This window comes from Colias croceus, chromosome 13 (genome assembly GCF_905220415.1).
Source record: "Colias croceus chromosome 13, ilColCroc2.1".
Classification (NCBI taxonomy): Eukaryota; Metazoa; Arthropoda; class Insecta; order Lepidoptera; family Pieridae; genus Colias; species Colias croceus.
In genome coordinates this window covers 10,909,062-10,929,770 of record NC_059549.1, presented here as the reverse complement: position 1 = coordinate 10,929,770, position 20,709 = coordinate 10,909,062, and the positions used below count along the sequence as shown (strand labels likewise).

Sequence of the window (20,709 nt, the reverse complement as noted above, 5' to 3'; positions counted from 1 at the left end):
TTATTTATTTATTTATTTATTTATGTTTTATTTTAGTTTACAAAAAATATTTCCTACTGGTAGCACCCGGTTAACATGTCATTGTCTTTGAGCTGAGAGCTCTATGATCTATCATTGTTTTTGGTACTTTCTGTCTTGACTCTTGTCAGAAAACGGATCGTTGCACTTTTTTTTATCACAAAAGCGCTGAAATCTTTTAAAAAATTAAGTTTTTATATGGATTTAGTATAGTTTACCAAATTGTACTTAATTGTAAAAATGTTCTGGAGTGCGAATTATGTGGGAATGAGGGAGTTGAATTTCCTTTTAAAAGAGGAGGTTGGTGTTTTTGTTGTTTGCCTTGGTGGTTAGGTGCAGACGTCTCGGAATTCGATAATACCTCATGATTTACACATATATTGCTAACGGTTTCGTAATAATTACACGAACAATTCATTTTACTACAGCATTACGCGCAAAGAAGGCAGTATACATTCTGATTAACGGTAATTTTCTTGCAGAACGTAACGTTGACACAAATCTTGGAGGCGGATGATATCCTGCAGGAGTGTAAGGCGGACAATAAGGCTCTAATTCAGTTGTAAATATCAAACATATAATATACTTGTTTATCGTTAAGCAAACAAATCCAGTTTACTGTCACGAAATATTGTTATTTCAGTCTCACAAGATCAGAAAATTTGGCGGAGCTTATAACGCTCATAACAGAAGAACCACCCAAAGATGTGGAACTGACGTCACAGTACCGGCACTCCAACATAGCGTGTGAGGTGTTAACCAGCCAGTTGTCAACACTCAGCCACCGCCTGTGCATGGACCCAGTGCAAATGAACAGACTCTGTGACTTTGTGAACAGGGAACCACCTCTCAATCCTCTGTTGGCTTCATATTTCAGTAGAACTGTTGAAATGTTGCTTAAAAGGAGTCCAAAACAGGTTAGATGATTTCCAGATGTTATAAGTTATACTGATAAATAAATAAAACTGATTATTTGACAATTAGTTCTGGTGGTATAATCATTTCAGTTTTCGTATCAATATTGAGTTACCAATCATCATCATATAGTTAAGTAGAGTTTGCAAAATTTAATGAAAAATTGAATTTAATAAAACATTCTTAATTATTTATTTTTTGCAGGACTGTTATCTACATCACATAGTGTGTTTTAGAGCATTAGATTTCTTTAAAGCTCGAAAGGATTTCTTGCCCAATCTCCTGAGGCATATTTCCACATCAGCTATAGCCGACACCTTCAAGTATTTCATAGGCCTTTCAGATCCATTTGACAAAATAATTATGGAGGTAAGTATTATATTTGTCTAGAAAAATTAAAAAAATGAACCGTTCATTTAATTAACTCTAATGAAATGTGACTTTGTTAGCTTGAATTTTCATTGGGAAAGCAATGTAACAACGAAAATAACAAGGCAGTTTCTCTTAATCTTAATATATATAAATATCGTGTCACAATGTTTGTCCTCAATGGACTCCTAAACCACTTAACCGATTATAATAAAATTCGCACACCATGTGCAGTTCGATCCAACTTGAGAGATAGGATAGTTTAAATCTCAAATTGTTTGAGAAAGCCGGCGAAGCCGCGGGCGGTAAGCTAGTTCTTATAGAAAATTGTTTGTTGGTCCTTTGTATCAATATTATAGCCACATTCATTTGATTATTACATATTTATTTTGGTTAAGTTTTGTTACAAACTGTAAAAAACAAACAAACCAAAAAAATGATGCTACAGAATAATTTGCCAACCCTATAATATATAAGTGCCCATCGCCATCTTCAGATCTATTCTCTATTTGCTTGGGCTATACCAAATGTATTTAATATTGTTTTTCAATAAAGGTAAATATTATTTAATACTTTCAGTGGCTTGACGAACATCAATTCCTCGAGAAGATGATACAAATAGTGTGTTGTAATTATGAGCCGGAAGAGATCCAACCAGCACCAGTGCCTGTCACGTCGGAGACACAGAGCGATGTGGAGAAGGGGCTCAATGAGCAGAGTGAGAAGGTGGAGACCAATCACAACCATGTCAACACTAGTAGCGAATCTGATAATAGTATGTATTGCATTTATTCATGATTTTATTCCCAGTAGATTATTCCAGAGAAAACTAATGATGTTTTAGTTATTCCAGTTATTGGATAATTTTTATTTCTGAGAATATGTTGATTCTCCCTAATCTGATTTTGGTTTGAGTGATTGCTATTACATATACATTGTTGATTGATACATAATATATACATAATAAAGTAATTATCAGTTAAAGCAACAGTTTTGGAATTGGTATCACTATAAAAAGCATGTAAAACCTATAGGAAGCATAGAAAAATGATGGACAATATTTATAATAATAAAAATTGATTGAAGTGTATAAAATGTTTAATTAGCTGCTCACATTTTGACATGTCTCCAGGTATACAAGAAGAGCGTAAACTACGTATGCGCGCGATAGCGTCCGCAAACGCCACGGCGCTGCTCTGCGATATGACCATGGCAATTGCCGCTCCAGATATAACACTTAGGTATTAGCTATTATTATTAATATCTCATGATTTTTAAACTCAAAATAAAACATTTATTTTTAAGCTATTGCATAGCTTCTATCGCGGGCCTTGAGCGCGGGGACCGAATCTAGAAATTGCGTAACGAAAAACCTCACGCTCCCCACTCCGACGGGCACGGAGGGGTGGCTTGAAGGCATGCTATGCAATAGCTTTACCGCGGCAGTCCCCGAGTGCCACACGTATTTTTTTAAAGCACACTCCTTCTAGAAGCACCTATGAATTGTTATAACAAAGTTGTACCGTCGTTATGTGCAGTGAGACGGAGTACGGGCTGACGACACGTCTGCGCAGCGCGGCGCTGGTGACGGCGCTGCTGCAGGGCGCCTTCACGTGCGCGCCCGCCGCCCGCCGCCACGCGCTCGTCAACGCCTGCCGCCTGCTGCTGGCGCTCACGCACAGGTCCGTCTAGTGTTCCATTGTATTACATGTTTTAGTATTGTAACATTCGAGTGCTTTATAAATATACATTTTTAGAGAATAGAAAAAAAAAACGAGTTCAAGTTGACGTTTTTGAGCCCAGTGGATATCGACTGCGGCGTCTGAATTTTCTATTACCGTAATATCGGTAAATTAACTTTTATATAGGCCCTAATGACTACCATAAATAAAACAGTCACTAATAAAAACCACTGGTGTTCACAGGGAGAGCGCGATAACCGTGGACGAGGGGCGGGAAGTGGAGCTGGCGGTCGCGCCGCACCTGCCGCTGCTGCACCAGACTCTGCTGCGCGAGGTGCCCGATGCGGGGGTTGCGGGAGTCGCGGGGGCTACGGGTGTCGCAGGGGTCGCGGGGTCTGCAGGGGTCGCTGGGGGGCCGGTGGGTGCGGCGCGCGTGCACGTGGCGGCGCTGATTGCGCGGCTTGTAGTCTCCGACGTGGAGGACGTGCACAACGCTATATTGAGCCTCGGTGAGAATATTGTATTAAGCGTGTATATGCAGTTGGAGGAAAGGAGGGTTGCGGTACGGTGTGTGTGTGTGTGTGTGTGTGTGTGTGTGTGTGTGTGTGTGTGTGTGTGTGTGTGTGTATGTAAGGGCAGAAGGGTTTTTTTTTTCAACAAAATTAAAGTATGTTAAAATTAAAGTTTCACTTCAATAAACGACATCGTCGTCATTCCGCGATGTCCTATTGTTTGAACAGTTAGTTACCCATACAACTAATAACAATAAATCGTTTCATTAGGCACGGTGGGCGTGTTGCTGGACATGTTCTTCACGCACGCGCACAACAACTTCCTGCACGCGCAGGTGTGTGAGCTGCTGCACAACATAGAGGTCAACGAGAAACATTCGCAACCCTATTATAAACAGGTTAATATCAATTGGATGTTTTTTAATTTTTATTTTATTATTTTTAAGCTATTGCATAGCTTTTCTCTCAGTTTTTGAGCGCGGCGACCGAATTTAAAACTTCCGTAACGAAAAAAACCTAACACCCCCCCTCTCCAACCGGCACAGCGATACGATGCTATGCAATAGCTTTACGTCCTCGAGTGCCATACGTATTAAATTATTTTTTTTTATGAATGGTCCATTTAACTTCAAATAATTGCATCCAGAGCACTGTACGGCTAGCGCCGACAATGTGGTTATTTGACCTGTGATTAAATGTTTATAATTTTTTTTTTTCAGATATTAGATGAGTACGATTTGCCGACACGTCTAATGGATGTTTTTGAAGCTAATGAAGACAAGAAGTAAGGGTCACAACTCACAATATTATGTTTATTTTTATATAATACGGCTCAGCTTATATTAATATTATACCCGGCGCGGCGAATGATGATCCCTATGACAGTTCGTCTTAGTGATTGCTCGTAAGATGGGTCGTGTCGATACTTTACTATTTTATAGGCAAACGCGTGGTTTGCATTCAGCCACGTCGGTAAACATGTTTTTACAAATATAAAATGAATTTTTTATGTCTATTATGTTGTTGTTGTATTAATTTAAGTTTTTTAGCATAGATTAAGTAGGTAACAGAGGCGGCTCATCCTCAGGAGCGCTGGTGCAGTGAACTCCCATAAATAATTATAATAAAGTTATACCTGCTCATTATTTAAAGATCTATCGTAAAAAACTCCAATACTAATATCAATAAAATAAGTATCTTTACACATTACAAATAAAATACATTACATACACTCTTGTTCATTTAACAAGTAACGCGCGAAAAGGAGCTTACGGAGCGCTCTCGATTGCGCTCCTATGAAACAAGATTCAGTAAATTGCCTACATACGAAATTCAATAAGAGTGAAAGAGAAATTTCGCCACAGTCCTGCGCGTGAAACAAAAGATTTACTATGGAAAAAAAGCCATTTTTGGAGCGCCGCTCTCAAGCGACAACGGTTTAGAGCAATCTTCCGTATCCTCTCCCATCTCACGGAACCGTTATATTAAGTTCTCTTCTGAATTATTTCTGAGAAACACGAAAAAGTGAAGTCCCATGTCCCCGTAGTGGGGTAAGGGGCAGATGCATTATGCATACATCTGTTTCACTGATCGATTTTTCTTTAGGGACAAGTAGGTGATCAGCCTTCTGTGTCCTACCAGACCGAGACATTTTTTTTTTCTTCGTCTCCACCGGGAATCGAACCCAGGACCCCTCGGTTCTACGCTCACGCGTCAACCACTGTACCAAGGAGGCGGTCAAGAAACACGAAATATAAGGTTATTTATTATGCATACCATGTTTAAATATAAATTTCAAGTTGAATCGTTTCTATCGCCTTAAATACGTATTTTATCATAATTTATCTATAATATTATTTTTTATTGACTTTAATCGAGATTTTTCTGACTTATAGAAATTTTTGCGGCAAAGAGAAATTTTCCTCTCGTATATAAATTTTCCTGGCTTATAGAATTTTTTCTGACGTAAAGAAATTTTCCTGGCGTATATAATTTTTCCTGACTTATACAAATTTTCCTTATCTATATAATTATTCGGCAAAGAGAAATTTTCCTGACTTATATAAATTTTCCTGGCTTATAGAATTTTTCCTGACGTATAGAAAATTTCCTGGCTTATCGAAATTCTCCTGTCTTATCGGAATTTTCCTGACTTCTGGATTTTTCCTGACTTATAGAAATTTTTGCGGCGAAGAGAAATTTTCCTCACGTATAGAAATTTTCCTGACGTAAAGAAATTTTCCTGGCGTATATAATTTTTCCTGGCTTATAGAAATTTTCCCGATTTATGGAAATTTTCCTGTCTTATGGAAATTTTCCTGACTTATAGAAATTTTTCCTGACTTATCGTAATTTTCCCGACATGGATTTTTCCTTACTAATAGAAATTTTTGCGGCAAAGAGAAATTTTCCCCACGTATGGAAATTTTCCTGGCTTATAGAATTTTTCCTGACGTATAGAAATTTTCCTGACGTATAGAAATTTTCCTTGTTTATAGAAATTTTCCTGGCGTATAGAAATTTTCCTTTCTTATGGAAATTTTCCCGACTTATGGAAATTTTCCTGACATAGAAATTTGTCCTGACTTATCGTAATTTTCCCGACATGGATTTTTCCTTACTAATAGAAATTTTTGCGGCAAAGAGAAATTTTCCCCACGTATGGAAATTTTCCTGGCTTATAGAATTTTTCCTGACGTATAGAAATTTTCCTGACGTATAGAAATTTTCCTGGCGTATAGAAATTTTCCTTTCTTATGGAAATTTTCCCGACTTATGGAAATTTTCCTGACATAGAAATTTGTCCTGACTTATCGTAATTTTCCCGACTTATGGATTTTTCCTGACTAATAGAAATTTTTGCGGCAAAGAGAAATTTTCCTCACGTATAGAAATTTTCCTGGCTTATAGAATTTTTCCTCACGTATAGAAATTTTCCTGGCTTATAGAAATTTTCCGGACTTATAGAAATTTTCCTTGTTTATAGGAATTTTCCTGGCTTATAGAAATTTTCCGGACGTATAGAAATTTTCCTGTCTTATCGAAATTTTCCTGGCGTATAGAAATTTTCCCGACTTACGGAAATTTTCCTGACTTATAGAAATTTTTCCTGACATCGTAATTTTTCTGTCAATCGAAATTTCCCTAACAATTGTTATAATTCTAACGGAATATCATTGTTATGGCATAAAGCTACGTAAAAATTTATAAATGCCATTTTTAGACGCCTCCAATATGTTTCTAATTTAATGGTGACGCCATTACAAGTTTGTCTCTTGAGAATAACTGTCAGTGTCATAGGAATCATCATTCGCCGCGCCGGGTATAGTTTTGAGTTGAGAATTAAATGTGCATTAATAATGTTAATAACAATAAGAATTAAAATAGGATCCAGGTGTGAGCCTTGGGGTACACCCGAAGTAGCTACAAAGAAATGCGAATCAAAACTATTTTCCGTAATTTTTAAATTTCTAGTGCCCGAGTTACTCGCAAACCATTGTAGCATAAGACCATGAATCTCAATTCCTGATAGTTTATTAAGTTACAGCGAATGATCCAATTTATCGAATGCCTAACTTGAATCGTTGCATACATTTTTTGACCTTTTTTGATTACATCACACAAATCGTCAGCTTCAGCATACAAATTTGTGTATTCGTAGACATTATTATCTCGTACGGAAATCACATCGTTCAGGTTATGAATCGAGTCCTCGAGGGGTTTGGATAATTGATGAATAATGCGTGTTTTGTTTCGCGTCAGGGTGCGGCCGCGGGCGGCGCTGATGGGGCACGTGGCGGCCATGTGCCACTCGCTGCAGTGGGCCGGCGTGTGCGGCGCGCTGCAGGGCCCCCGCGCGCAGCGCTGGGCGCGCTTCGTGGCGCAGCGCCTGCAGCCGCTGCGCGCGCGGCACGACACGCCGCTCGTAAGTGTGCGCGCTGCAGGACCGGCGTGTGCGGCGCGCTGCAGGACCGGCGTGTGCGGCGCGCTGCAGGGCCCCCGCGCGCAGCGCTGGGCGCGCTTCGTGGCGCAGCGCCTGCAGCCGCTGCGCGCGCGGCACGACACGCCGCTCGTAAGTGTGCGCGCTGCAGGACCGGCGTGTGCGGCGCGCTGCAGGACCGGCGTGTGCGGCGCGCTGCTGGGCCCCCGCGCGCAGCGCTGGGCGCGCTTCGTGGCGCAGCGCCTGCAGCCGCTGCGCGCGCGGCACGACACGCCGCTCGTAAGTGTGCGCGCTGCAGGACCGGCGTGTGCGGCGCGCTGCAGGACCGGCGTGTGCGGCGCGCTGCAGGACCGGCGTGTGCGGCGCGCTGCAGGACCGGCGTGTGAGGCGCGCTGCAGGGCCCCCGCGCGCAGCGCTGGGCGCGCTTCGTGGCGCAGCGCCTGCAGCCGCTGCGCGCGCGGCACGACACGCCGCTCGTAAGTGTGCGCGCTGCAGGACCGGCGTGTGCGGCGCGCTGCAGGACCGGCGTGTGCGGCGCGCTGCAGGGCCCCCGCGCGCAGCGCTGGGCGCGCTTCGTGGCGCAGCGCCTGCAGCCGCTGCGCGCGCGGCACGACACGCCGCTCGTAAGTGTGCGCGCTGCAGGACCGGCGTGTGCGGCGCGCTGCAGGACCGGCGTGTGCGGCGCGCTGCAGGGCCCCCGCGCGCAGCGCTGGGCGCGCTTCGTGGCGCAGCGCCTGCAGCCGCTGCGCGCGCGGCACGACACGCCGCTCGTAAGTGTGCGCGCTGCAGGACCGGCGTGTGCGGCGCGCTGCAGGACCGGCGTGTGCGGCGCGCTGCAGGACCGGCGTGTGCGGCGCGCTGCAGGACCGGCGTGTGAGGCGCGCTGCAGGGCCCCCGCGCGCAGCGCTGGGCGCGCTTCGTGGCGCAGCGCCTGCAGCCGCTGCGCGCGCGGCACGACACGCCGCTCGTAAGTGTGCGCGCTGCAGGACCGGCGTGTGCGGCGCGCTGCAGGACCGGCGTGTGCGGCGCGCTGCAGGACCGGCGTGTGCGGCGCGCTGCAGGACCGGCGTGTGCGGCGCGCTGCAGGGCCCCCGCGCGCAGCGCTGGGCGCGCTTCGTGGCGCAGCGCCTGCAGCCGCTGCGCGCGCGGCACGACACGCCGCTCGTAAGTGTGCGCGCTGCAGGACCGGCGTGTGCGGCGCGCTGCAGGACCGGCGTGTGTGGCGCGCTGCAGGACTGGCGTGTGTGGCCTTGTAGTACGTGCCTGCAGACCAGTACGTGCTCACGACCGTGCAGTACGTGCCCGCGCACGTGCCCGCAGACCAGTACGTGCTCACGACCGTGCAGTACGTGCCCGCGTACGTACCCGCAGACCAGTACGTGCTCACGACCGTGCAGTACGTGCCCGCAGACCAGTACGTGCCCACGACCTTGCAGCACGTACCCGCAGACCAGTACGTGCCCACGACCGTGCAGTACGTGCCCGCAGACCAGTACGTGCCCACGACCGTGCAGTACGTGCCCGCAGACCAGTACGTGGCCACGACCGTGCAGTACGTACCCGCAGACCAGTACGTGCCCACGACCGTGCAGTACGTACCCGCAGACCAGTACGTGCCCACGACCGTGCAGTACGTACCCGCAGACCAGTACGTGCCCACGACCGTGCAGTACGTACCCGCAGACCAGTACGTGCCCACGACCGTGCAGTACGTACCCGCAGACCAGTACGTGCCCACGACCGTGCAGTACGTGCCCGCAGACCAGTACGTGTACACGCCCGTGACTCGTACATTAGGTGATACGTGCACACATATTATGGCACTTTTAACTCGCTTGGAGCGTCTTATTATAGAGAAAAGAATGAATGATGCGGTGAGAATAGTTATTTACGTTTATTTTTCTGTTACAGGGCGGAGAGTTCGCGTGGGATATGCTTCAGGTAAAAATATAGTTTTCTTTGACTGACGAATGCGAATGACGAAAAAAGTGCGAGTGAGAGTGAAAATTTTACGAAATTTTGTCTTAAATAAATAAAATTTTGTCTAAATTGTATGTTGCAGATGAAGCCAAACAAAGAGAACTTCGTACAGTTGGGTACTGAGCAATTTGAGGAAGAGTGAGTGTTTATTTTTTGTGTGAAATCGAGCTTTTTAAATATAGTTTTCCGTAGAGCTCACTCGAACTTAATCCCTACTTATTAGTGATGCAACGAATACTACTTTTACGAATACGAATACGAATACGAATATCAAACCTACTATTCGGCGAATACGAATACGAATACGAATATCTTGCCTTGGTAATAAAAGAATTATTTATTTAATGAATGTTTACTCTTCTAATAATTAAAATTTACAATAGGCAAATTTTTATTTAAAAAACAAATTTTTTTTTTATTGATTTTCTGGTTTTAGGCGATTTTTTTTCAGTCTGGATGTTTCCAGCCGTTAAAAAAGTCTTTCCGAAGCGACTGTACATGGCTTCAGTGAAAAATATTTTTGGGCGAGTTTTTTCTGGCTTGGAAAATGGACATCTTCTCGCCAAAAGGCCAGTGGATCAGCAATCTCTGCACACGTCATATTTTTTTGCGCGATTTTTAAATTTGTAGTAAATAGAGTTGCGTACAAAAATATTCGTTTTTAAAAATTCGTATATTCGCCGAATACGAATATTCGGTAAATGTCTACTATTCGGCGAATACGAATATTCGTATTCGTATTCGTTGCATCACTACTACTTATTATAAAATATTTAAATAAATTACATCATAAGAACTATTGGTTATAAAGAAGTAATATTTTCAGTTTCTGGAATAGCGACTCGTACAAGGAAGTCCTCGGTAAAGTCTTTAAAAGTAAGTTTTAAAATATTTTAATAATTACTAAAAATATACGTGCAGGAAAATTCAACCAATAAAATGAATTCGAATTTGTACCAGATTTTATTGCACATGTTATACAATTATACACTAACGCATGGTTTTTCACTAACACTAACACATGGTTTTTCACTAACACTAACACTTTGGTCATTTACACTAACGCTTTTACACTAAACCTTAAAACCGGATTATTGAGACCGCTGCAGACAGTAGATGCGGCGCGAGGGCGGTACAACACTGCTGCAACTGCTGCTGCTCCCACCAGCAAGTAGATCACGACATAGTGATGCGAGTCGTGCTACGAAATGCCATTTACTAACGCGTTCTCGCGACCATAACCATTAACCATATTATAGAGTTAAGGCTATAAATGCAATTATTGTTCTTGATTCTTTTATTTCCTCTGTACGGGCCCTACAACCCCGTACATATTCTATACGAGTATATACATTATAATAATAATAATAATTTATTTATTTATTCAAGCATCAGGGCTCATTTTCTTAGGCATATAGGCCGATTAACAAGAGCTGGAACGTCAACACATTTACACATTGCACATGTGTAGTGTCTGTGAATACGCGCGGCGTGACGTCATACTGCATACGCATCATAGAAAGTCTGCCAGACTCTCTCGTGCTCAGACTAGCTTATGAAGGTTAAGGGGACTGTTATTGTTTAAAATATAAATACAGGATGATGTAATTTAAACAAAGACGCTATACTACTAACTGTATTCGACGAGATATTTCGCGGCACGCGGGGTAGTAAAAGGTGGGAACAGCATAGAGCATATTGCACGCTCCCTTGCACTTTCGGGCCAGCCATAGTGAAGTTCCATTTTCCTATCGATGTTTAGTTCTAGGTGTATGTTTTACTTCTTAAATTAACAAAAGCCATTTATCTGAATTTCTGATTTTTTAAGATATATTATGTATTCTTTTAAAGTGTTTTGGTGATTTTTTAAATTTCATATACCAGTAAAAATACTTATGGAAAATTAAAAACACTTCTATAGCGAAAATTAATACGCGAGTGAATACACCTAGCGTCATCTGTTGGTCGAACATTGCAACTCTAACCTATGGTTGAGTAAACAGTGTCAGTAGTTCTTATAGGATTTAAATATGATCGTTCGATTTTAATCGATTAGAACATTTTTTACCTTACCTAGGTTAAATAATGCAATAATTTTAATAAGTTTTGTGAGCAAAATGTAAACACCGTAAGCAATAATTTTCATACATAGCTGAACAGTAGGTACAGCTTTTATAGCCTTATCTCTTACGTGCTAGGATTTCGTCTTATTCAATTGATTATTATTATTATAATAAATAATTAAGTTCATCAATTGATATACTTTTAAATTATGATTTTACAGATAAATTATGAGAGCTATCATAATGAGATTTATATATATTTATCTACAACGCACCCATTTTACAATTCAAGTCTACACTTAAACTGGAGTCGCATTTTTAATCAAAATCATTTATTTTTGAACATTATGTATAGTGAAATTGCATAAGTGTGAGTACTGTGAACGAGCCAGGTTACGTTAATCGGCCTATCGGGTATAAATCTACAAAAATATAATTTGCTTTTTGATATTTGGCTATTTTGTATAATACATATTTAATATTCGCTTTATATTTGTATCCCCTTTATAAGTTAATTGTATCAAATTTCATCTAAATCTGATATTTATTTTGCCTCTATTGTTACTATAACACAAGTGTCCAAAGTCTGCCAAAATCTGAATAAAAGGAAACCGAAGGAACCGCCGTAGAAAAATATTTATTTTTCTTAATAATGATTACCCATCAGCTATTGATTTAAACGCAGCCACTGATTGATTAATCATACAAAATGATCTAATTTCATGGTTCGCAACTCGTTCTTGAAAACTTATTGAATTGTACAAAAATAAAATATTATACCTTCCTAAGTATGTGAATTATGGATTCTAATGTCTTAAATATCTTATACAATCATTAAACTATTACGGTCGGTTCCCATCGGGCACAAATACAGAGTTCACCTCGCTAGCTTTTAGTCAGACTCGACGCTTTTAGTAATACGAGAGTAGTGTGTTCGCAAATGTTCGAAAATTCGCGCGGTTGGGACGAAGGCGCAGGAGAGGGGGCGGAGAGCGCGGCCAGGGACTTGGCCGGGGACCTGGGCCTCGCGGGCGCGGACCTCGTGGGAGCGGACCTCGTGGGAGCTGAGATGTACCTAGTGAATAAATTTAGCTATAAGTACTAACTATAATAATATAAAGTATATAATACACGTGTAACCTAGTTTTGTATCTATTAAATAAGGCATGTTTCATTTCAAATAAACAGTATTCATTCAGCAGTCTTAGAGTTTCAATCCTCTCCCGAGGCACCACCTTACATGGCGACCCTGCCTATAGTTGGTGCACGCGCGCGTGTATTTTGACACCGGCCGCCGCGTCGCCGATTTACATATATGGTAAACTATGTGTTCTCGGCCCGAGTAAATTAAATTATTAAAAATGAGTACAGTAAAATCTTTTGGATTCAACGCAAGTGTGAGCTACAAAAAATGGTGAAGCAGCAGTCCAAGGAAGACTACGTAGTTGTAGCACAAAATTCTGCAGGGGGCACGAATAGTGCGCCAGTTAACCAGTTTCAAGACAATTTGAAGACGACAAATATGTATAATCGTAATCTGCATGACGTTGGGTGTTCTTTATGGAGTATTTAAAATATACCGAAAATGCCACTTAAGGTGGATACGACAGGAGGTCGCGAATAGCAGCAGGGAGCGTCGTTTTTCGTTTCGACGGCGCCAGGCGTACCCCGACTTGAAAATCGATGAGAACGAAGTGTAGTGATGTGAGTGATAAAATAAAGCCAACAAATATTTAAATAATAAGTGTAATGTGAGCGTGTAAGTGTTTTCGTGAAAATTCAGCAGAATTGATGGACATTATATTTAGCGGACTTTAAGCGTATAGTATAATTTATTACAGTTACTATATATAAATAATAATAAAAAAAGTGTATGTTATCGAAAAGGTATTAAGGACCTCGCGGCCGCGGACCGCGCGGCCGAGGACCGCGTGGCCGAGTTGTTCGCGGGCGCGGGCCTCGGGGACTCGGGCCTCGCGGACGCGGGCGCGGATGAGGGCTGGGCGCACTTCTCGGACGTGTGCCCGCCGCCCGTCGACCCCTTCGCGCCGCCCAGCACGTGGCCGAACGGTGAGGTGTTTCATATACTGCATTATACACACAAAAACACGTTCACACTGATACACGTAGTGACGTAAACGGGCACAGATACGTCATATTATATACAAATAACAAACACGCTCTACACGAAGTTGATGCATATAAATCCACTTTATATAACTGTGATAATGTTGACATGGCTACCGAGATTTTTATTGACTCTCTTAAACGTTCACACTGATACACGTAGTGACGTAAACGGGCACAGATACGTCATATTATATACAAATAACAAACACGCTCTACACGAAGTTGATGCATATAAATCCACTTTATATAACTGTGATAATGTTGACATGGCTACCGAGATTTTTATTGACTCTCTTAATGTTCTCACTCTCTTAATGTTCTCATTTCACAAAATTCAACAACAATAACTACTAGTAAACGTAAAATAACATTTAAACCATGGTTTACCCCTAATTTATTAAAATGTATGAAAAAACGTGATGCTTTACATATGACCACAAAAAAATTCCCTGACTCTGAATCACTTAAAAATGAGTATTAAAAATACAGAAATACTTGCTACAATTTATTACAAAATTTAAAAGATTAATATGATAGACAGGCTATTCAAGACACTCGTAAGGATAGTAAAAAACTATGGAGAACTGTTAAACGAATAAGCAAAATTGATGACACCAAAAAATCTCATAATGAACTTCTTAACATCAAGACTAACAATCCTATAGATTCCCTTAATACAGTAAATGAGTATTTTTCAGAAATAGGTGAAAAATTGGCCACTAAAATTTTAGACAATCTGGATAAATCCGAAACAGAACTAGCTCGAACTTATACTAACTTAGCAAAAAGTCCATCAAACTCACTTGCTTTCACACCTTCCGATCCTTCAGAAGTAGTGAAAGTCATCAGTTGCTTAAAAACAAACTCCGCTCCGGGAATGGATGGCATTACTAATACAATTCTTAAAAATTCCAAATTATCTCTTGCACCACCCATTTCTTCTATAATAAACTTAAGTCTTTCATCCGGTACTTTTCCTAGCTGTTGCAAACTTGCTAATGTCTGTCCAATTTTTAAACAAGGTGACCCTGTTACACCATCTAACTATAGACCAATCTCTCTTCTTAGCTCTCTATCTAAAATTATAGAAAAAATAGTAAACAGCAGACAGCTGATACGATTTCTGGAGAAGGAAAATATATTGTCACCTAACCAATATGGATTTCGAGGTGCCAGATCCACGGAGGATGCCATCACATCATTGGTTGATTTTATTGTTGGTAAATTAGATAGTGGTTACAGGTGTGCTGGCGTTTTCCTGGATCTGGCAAAAGCATTTGATACTGTTTCTCGCAAAATCCTACTCAAGAAACTTGAGTGTGCGGGAATTAGAGGCTTACCTTTGGAATGGTTTTCCTCATATCTATCTCAGCGGTTACAGCGGGTAAGGGTAGAAAACTACTGTAGTAATTTTAAATCTATTAATTTTGGTGTCCCACAGGGTAGTGTTTTAGGTCCTACCCTTTTCTTGGTCTACATTAACGACTTCTGCTCATTGAACATGCTTCAGTCAAGTCAAGTCTTTGCCTTTGCAGATGATACTGCTGTTATATTCTACGAGCGCGACTGAGCTGGAGTCGTTGATGTAGCCCAAGCAGGTCTTCAAACAATGGCAGGTTGGCTGCAAAGTAACTTACTTACCCTGAATACCGAAAAAACAAAAGTTGTTTGTTTTCATACAACACAAAAAACGGCACCTGTGGTAGATATGAGGTTTACCATCCATCACTGCAAAGTAGGAACACCAATGTGCTCGTGCCCTAATCTCCAAATAGTAGATGAAATCAGATATCTCGGTGTCATAATTGACAGGAAACTAACATGGGAGAGCCAAGCACGTGCTCTAAGCTCCAGAGTTCGCAAACTCATGTATATATTCAAACTACTAAGAAATGTGGCTGACACAAAAACGATACGTATTGTGTACACAGCGCTGTGTCAGTCTATTCTGTGTTATGGAATATGTGCATGGGGTGCAGCTTGTGAAACCATACTGCTGAGGGTGGAAAGGGCACAAAGGGCGGTAATTAAAGTTGCATATAAAAAGCCTTTCCGATTTCCAACAAAACAATTGTACCTAGAAACCGGTCAACTTAGTGTACGGAAGCTACATATTTTTAATGGCGCTCATTTTAAAATTTCACAAGTCAGCTGCTAGAACCATAAATAATCCGGAAAGTAGACGTCTTACATGGAAAGCTCCTACCACTCACACATCTTTTGCTCATAAGTTCTTCTCTTTTCTGGGTCCTTACTTATATACTAAAATCAACACTAAATTAAATATTTTTAAAATGACTAGATGGAAATTAAAAAAGTCCCTTAAAGTATGGATGCAAGGCCTCGACTATATTCAGACTGAAGAGTTTTTGAAATTGGAAGCATGAGACAACTAGAAAATTATTTACAATATTGATGTACACACACACACACACACACTCGCATGTTTAAGTTTGCATTGAGTTTAATTATAGTAGTTAGCAGGAAATTATATATTATTATTTTAACGAATTTATATTGTTACTAAGTACTTAATAAAAATAAAAATAAATTGTTTTGTATAGAAGATATTTAATTAGTTATTAGTTATTATTTATTATTTTTATTAGTTATTATTAGGAAATCTATAAATAAATAGTCTTATTATTGAAATAGTAAACATACGTTTGAATTCAATAAAGCACCATATTCCCGAACTAGTTTTAACTGTAACTGAGGAGCAAAGAACATAACTAAATCTTCCGTATGTGAGAAGAATTTATGTTAAAATTAAAAAAGAGATAAGTCATTATAACTACAATTAAAATTTCAATGCATTTCAGACGACCCAGAGGTCGATCTCTCCCAAAAGATGGAGAACATGGACGCGAAGTTCGGCGAGATGGTCTCTCTGACCAACAACCTGCTGTCCGCCATGAGCTGCATGGCGCCGCAAGACATCGCCACCATCGTCAACGATAACGCTATCGATAACATCGCTATACCCCTGATACAACCGGAAAAACCGGGACTCGATGCCGACAACACTAGCGCGCCTAGTGATGTTACTAACGTTGACGTGACACTCGGTAAAACAGATGTTAACACCGATACTAAAAGTGAAGAAAAGAGCAATGATAGTTGCGTAGCGAAAGAAACACCGAACCCTATTGCTGATGTGAATAGAGTTCAAAATGAAGTACACATCTCGCCGTCCGCTAGTGCATCTAGCGACACTCCCAACACCGTCCACGATAACGTTCACGAAACCAAATCGAGTGATAACGATAGCCAATGCGATGTCGATACTAGTGCCGGCAACGATAGTAGCAATAACGATAGCAACGATACCAGCAATAACGATGGCAACGATACCAGCAATAACGATGGCAACGATACCAGCAATAACGATGGCAACGATACCAGCAATAACGATGGCAACGATACCAGCAATAACGATGGGAACGATACCAGCAATAACGATGGCAACGATTCCAGCAATAACGATACCAGCACCGGCAACGATACGAGTTGCGACGACAGTTCGGCCGAGAGATGATTTACTCACACCCACTTAGTCCCACATTCCTATTGTCTCGTCACTTCGAAATGTGGACCGGTAGCATGCGTTAAACAAACGATTTGATTGCTAATAACATCGAAAAATAAGCTAATTTGACATTAAAGAAAATCATTTTATGATCGTTGCGAGAATAAAGGTGCATAATAAAAATTACCGAAATTTATTTTAACTAAGATTCACTATATTCATGTTTCACTTTTAACTGAAAACTTATTTTAGAATTAATTTATTTTACGAAACATTGAAAACATTCAAATTACTAAACTTATACAATTTTATTGATAAAGAGGAACGAGTTTTGCTAGATAGTCATTTCTTGGGAATAAGTAGGTATAATTCATTTTAAAGTTTAAAATTTTATGATGGAACTTTTTATGTGTATTATATTATTTTATATTATTGATATAAAGCGAATAAAAACATTAAAACTAAAAAAAAATATTAACAGACTGATCACATTTTTTTAGGTATTTGGACTAGTGATATCACTTTCTTATTAAAATTATTTTAATCATTATTTTATGTTCATTAGCTGAAATTTAGTCGTAAGTTTTTATTTTCTTGTTATTTTATCATAAAGACCAAATCAAATCGTTTGTTTAAATACACAAAACGATGTGGTGCTACAGCCTCTAAATATCGGCTTAGTTTATGCGAGAGTATTTCGATCCAAATCCTATATCTGTTTCGCTCTAACATAGCCAATTGTGGCGCTGTTAGAGTGAGACAGGTGATACCCCTTATATGTAAATATTTTATTCGTTTGACTGCCTTATATGAAGTTTCGTATTAAAAAAGTATTGAGCGGTGATTGTAGACTTTTGAGAATCCATTCTAAGTGTTAAATACTCTAATAATAGAAGTCATAATACTTGCTCAACGCGATGGGCAATGATCTAGTTTTTGGTGTTCGGTATTTCGCCGCAAATCGCTGCCGATTTTAATAGATACGTTTGCGGCAACGTGTGCAAATTTTGACTAAAAATATAATTTTAATTAAAAATAAGTGTATAAAGTAAGGCAATGTTAAAATTGATTCAATTCTACAATTTTTGTGTTTTCACTTAACGTAGTGCAATTTTTAGAAATTAAAAAAAAGGTTAATTAATGTGTAGTGACGTCAATTTGAGGGTTGCCAACACGCGCGGCGACTGAGGGAATGAAATTAACGAAAAAGTCTCACACTGACTTGCCTTATTCAATGGGCGCTTATTATCGTATAGTCACACCGTGTATATACTTCATGTAAATGTGTCTAGTTAGTTGAAACTTCGAGTATCCATTCGTCACTTAGGTAAATAACCCATTGACCACCGAGCGGCCCGATCGGGAATCGACACAATAGATTTTCTATTGTGTCTGGGATTCCCGATAAACATTATTCTAAAGAGATCTGTAATAAAACGTATCTGTCCTCCATTTTAAATGCTAGCATTTTACTCTTTATAATAAAAATCGAATGTACCTCTGCAATCAAACTGCGGCGCAAAAGTCGAACCGACAGTGCAAAGTTTTATACATTTTTGTGAAATATATTGGACCAGTATTTAACATAGAGTCGTATTTTGTAAATAAATTAAGGACCTCAGTAGTGATCTACCGTTCGCGATCGTCGGTAGAGCGCCCGTTGCCTTGCTCATTTATACAGTCTAAAGTAGCTTTTATAAATCATTTTATTTATATTGACATGTGTTTTTGTATCCATTGAATTAACGTCGAATGTTGAATACACTCTGGATACAACGACCCATATTTTGCAGAAACTAAGAAGTATTATAGATATATTCTGAATTAAACGCTTTCATCGCGGTCACATTAAGGATTTTTACAGTAAATCTAAAATTCGGCATTTTCAAGAAAAATTAACAGAGAACTTTAGATCTAAACGGTGTCAGGTTTGGTGACCGACGCGCGATTACTTGCGGTTATCGCGGACAGGGCGCTACGACGTGTTCAATTTGATATGGTTAGGTTAGGTATGTACATAAAGTAACGCGTAGCCTTAATATTGTACCTAATGTAGATGAATTGCTTAGCTTTTGACGGTTTATATCCTTTGTTTCCGTAACAATCATATCGAAACGTTATATCAGTCACATATCGGCGTGAAGCGGGATTTGTATATTGTTCGTGGAGTTTGTTCCACGTTCACTTCATCGATATACGTAAGAGTGGTGTTTTAGAACCAAACATTGTATCGGAGGCGATCTTTCTTATCTTCCCCACCACTATTCCGTCCCCTGCTCATCTCTACTCAAGAAACTTATAATTTAGTTGACTCTGAGCTTTGGCAGGTAAGGGCTTCCATTTAAAAGCAATTTCCAACACAAGATCGTCGCTACAGAACGCGCAAAGTTGCCTCTCACGGATCTGTATCGAGTCAGTTTCGATTGTTATTTTTAAAGTGATTAAATACTGTTGCTTGTTATACTTGTAGTCAATTTGTTGTCTATCTGTTGATATTGGTGTTCAAACTGTTTGATTTGATGCAAGTTTATATAAATTTTGTTTACCCGTAAGGTTCGTAAATTTTATCCATGTTATGGGTCGTTAGCCTGTTGTGAATGTTGAGCGAGAGATTGCTGTACTTTTGTATGCGATTGCGTGATATTTGTGTTCTCTTGGAAATAGTTTATAAACGTTCAAATTTACTTGGAAACGCGGGAAGAGTGGCAGTTTTCTCTCGTGACATAATTTTTAGCGGCCTCAAATTAGTTCAGACAATGGCGAGTATACATTTTGGCAGGAAACGTTTGGAGTCATTGTTTACTGGCGAGGCTCGCGCGGAGTACTGTACATATTGTTTTTATGTGACGAGATGGCTATTTATGTCTGTAACATTGTATATCTGTGCCGCGATCCAACACGCATATTATATCGAACAATATATCATCTGTGTTATTTTATTATTAACATGTAAACGTTAGCAACTTTAATTGTATTTGTATTTTTCAAATGAAATATGTAGTTTGTGATGACTTCGAAAATACTGTGTTAATTTTAATGTGTTTACAATGTAACCTTTTTTCATGTACCTATTTAGATCGATTGTGGTTGTTTACATTCAAGCATATTTGATGTATTTAAAATATTACCCTTTGGACTGGAGGTCAAAATCGTAAAAATAAATCACTTAAAATTGTATATTTTTGTGTACATTGTGATATTTGTTGTTCATGATTTCAGTTTTAGTAGTTATTGGAATATAAATTTTGAAGATTTATTAGGCAGGGGTGTGACCGTTTGTGTGAATCGATCATTATTAGTTTTTACTTACATATGATGAAATTCCTATACATATTGTGTATCATATCCCACACGAGGCTCAAGGCGATGCATTTGATGTATTATTCGACAAGGATATTATGCATATTATATGAAAGCGAGCGAGAGAGAGAGACGGCATATACGTGTTTCAAGTGCATTAAAACTTGGGCCTTTTTAAAAGCAATTGTGCAATGTTATTGTTAGCATTGAGTTTGAGAGGTTCGTTTGCAAGTAGCGTAGTTGTCTAATGGAATGTGATTTGCGAATTTAG

General features: G+C 40.2%; 1 protein-coding gene across 1 annotated transcript; it reads left to right on the top strand.

Moving 5' to 3' along the window:
* The first annotated feature begins 143 nt into the window (after positions 1-143).
* Positions 144-20,327, top strand: LOC123697071 (serine/threonine-protein phosphatase 6 regulatory subunit 3). Its single transcript, XM_045643487.1, has 18 exons — positions 144-318; positions 501-580; positions 662-935; positions 1,138-1,302; positions 1,882-2,077; positions 2,435-2,543; positions 2,841-2,984; positions 3,228-3,493; positions 3,767-3,894; positions 4,216-4,280; positions 7,259-7,421; positions 9,348-9,377; positions 9,499-9,554; positions 10,243-10,292; positions 12,409-12,577; positions 12,851-12,965; positions 13,306-13,549; positions 16,432-20,327. The coding sequence occupies exons 1-18, from the start codon at positions 259-261 to the stop codon at positions 17,145-17,147; spliced, it is 3,030 nt and encodes a 1,009-aa protein (XP_045499443.1). The 5' UTR covers positions 144-258; the 3' UTR covers positions 17,148-20,327.
* Positions 20,328-20,709: the final 382 nt, after the last annotated feature.

Bases quoted from the DNA above. Each gene is read 5' to 3' on its own strand.
- LOC123697071 (XM_045643487.1), top strand. From the start codon at position 259: ATGTTCTGGAGTGCGAATTATGTGGGAATGAGGGAGTTGAATTTCCTT. The intron at 2,985-3,227 runs GTCCGTCTAGTG...TGGTGTTCACAG, and splicing joins CTGCTGGCGCTCACGCACAG to GGAGAGCGCGATAACCGTGG. The intron at 12,966-13,305 runs GTTAACCAGTTT...TTAAGCGTATAG, and splicing joins GGGGCACGAATAGTGCGCCA to TATAATTTATTACAGTTACT.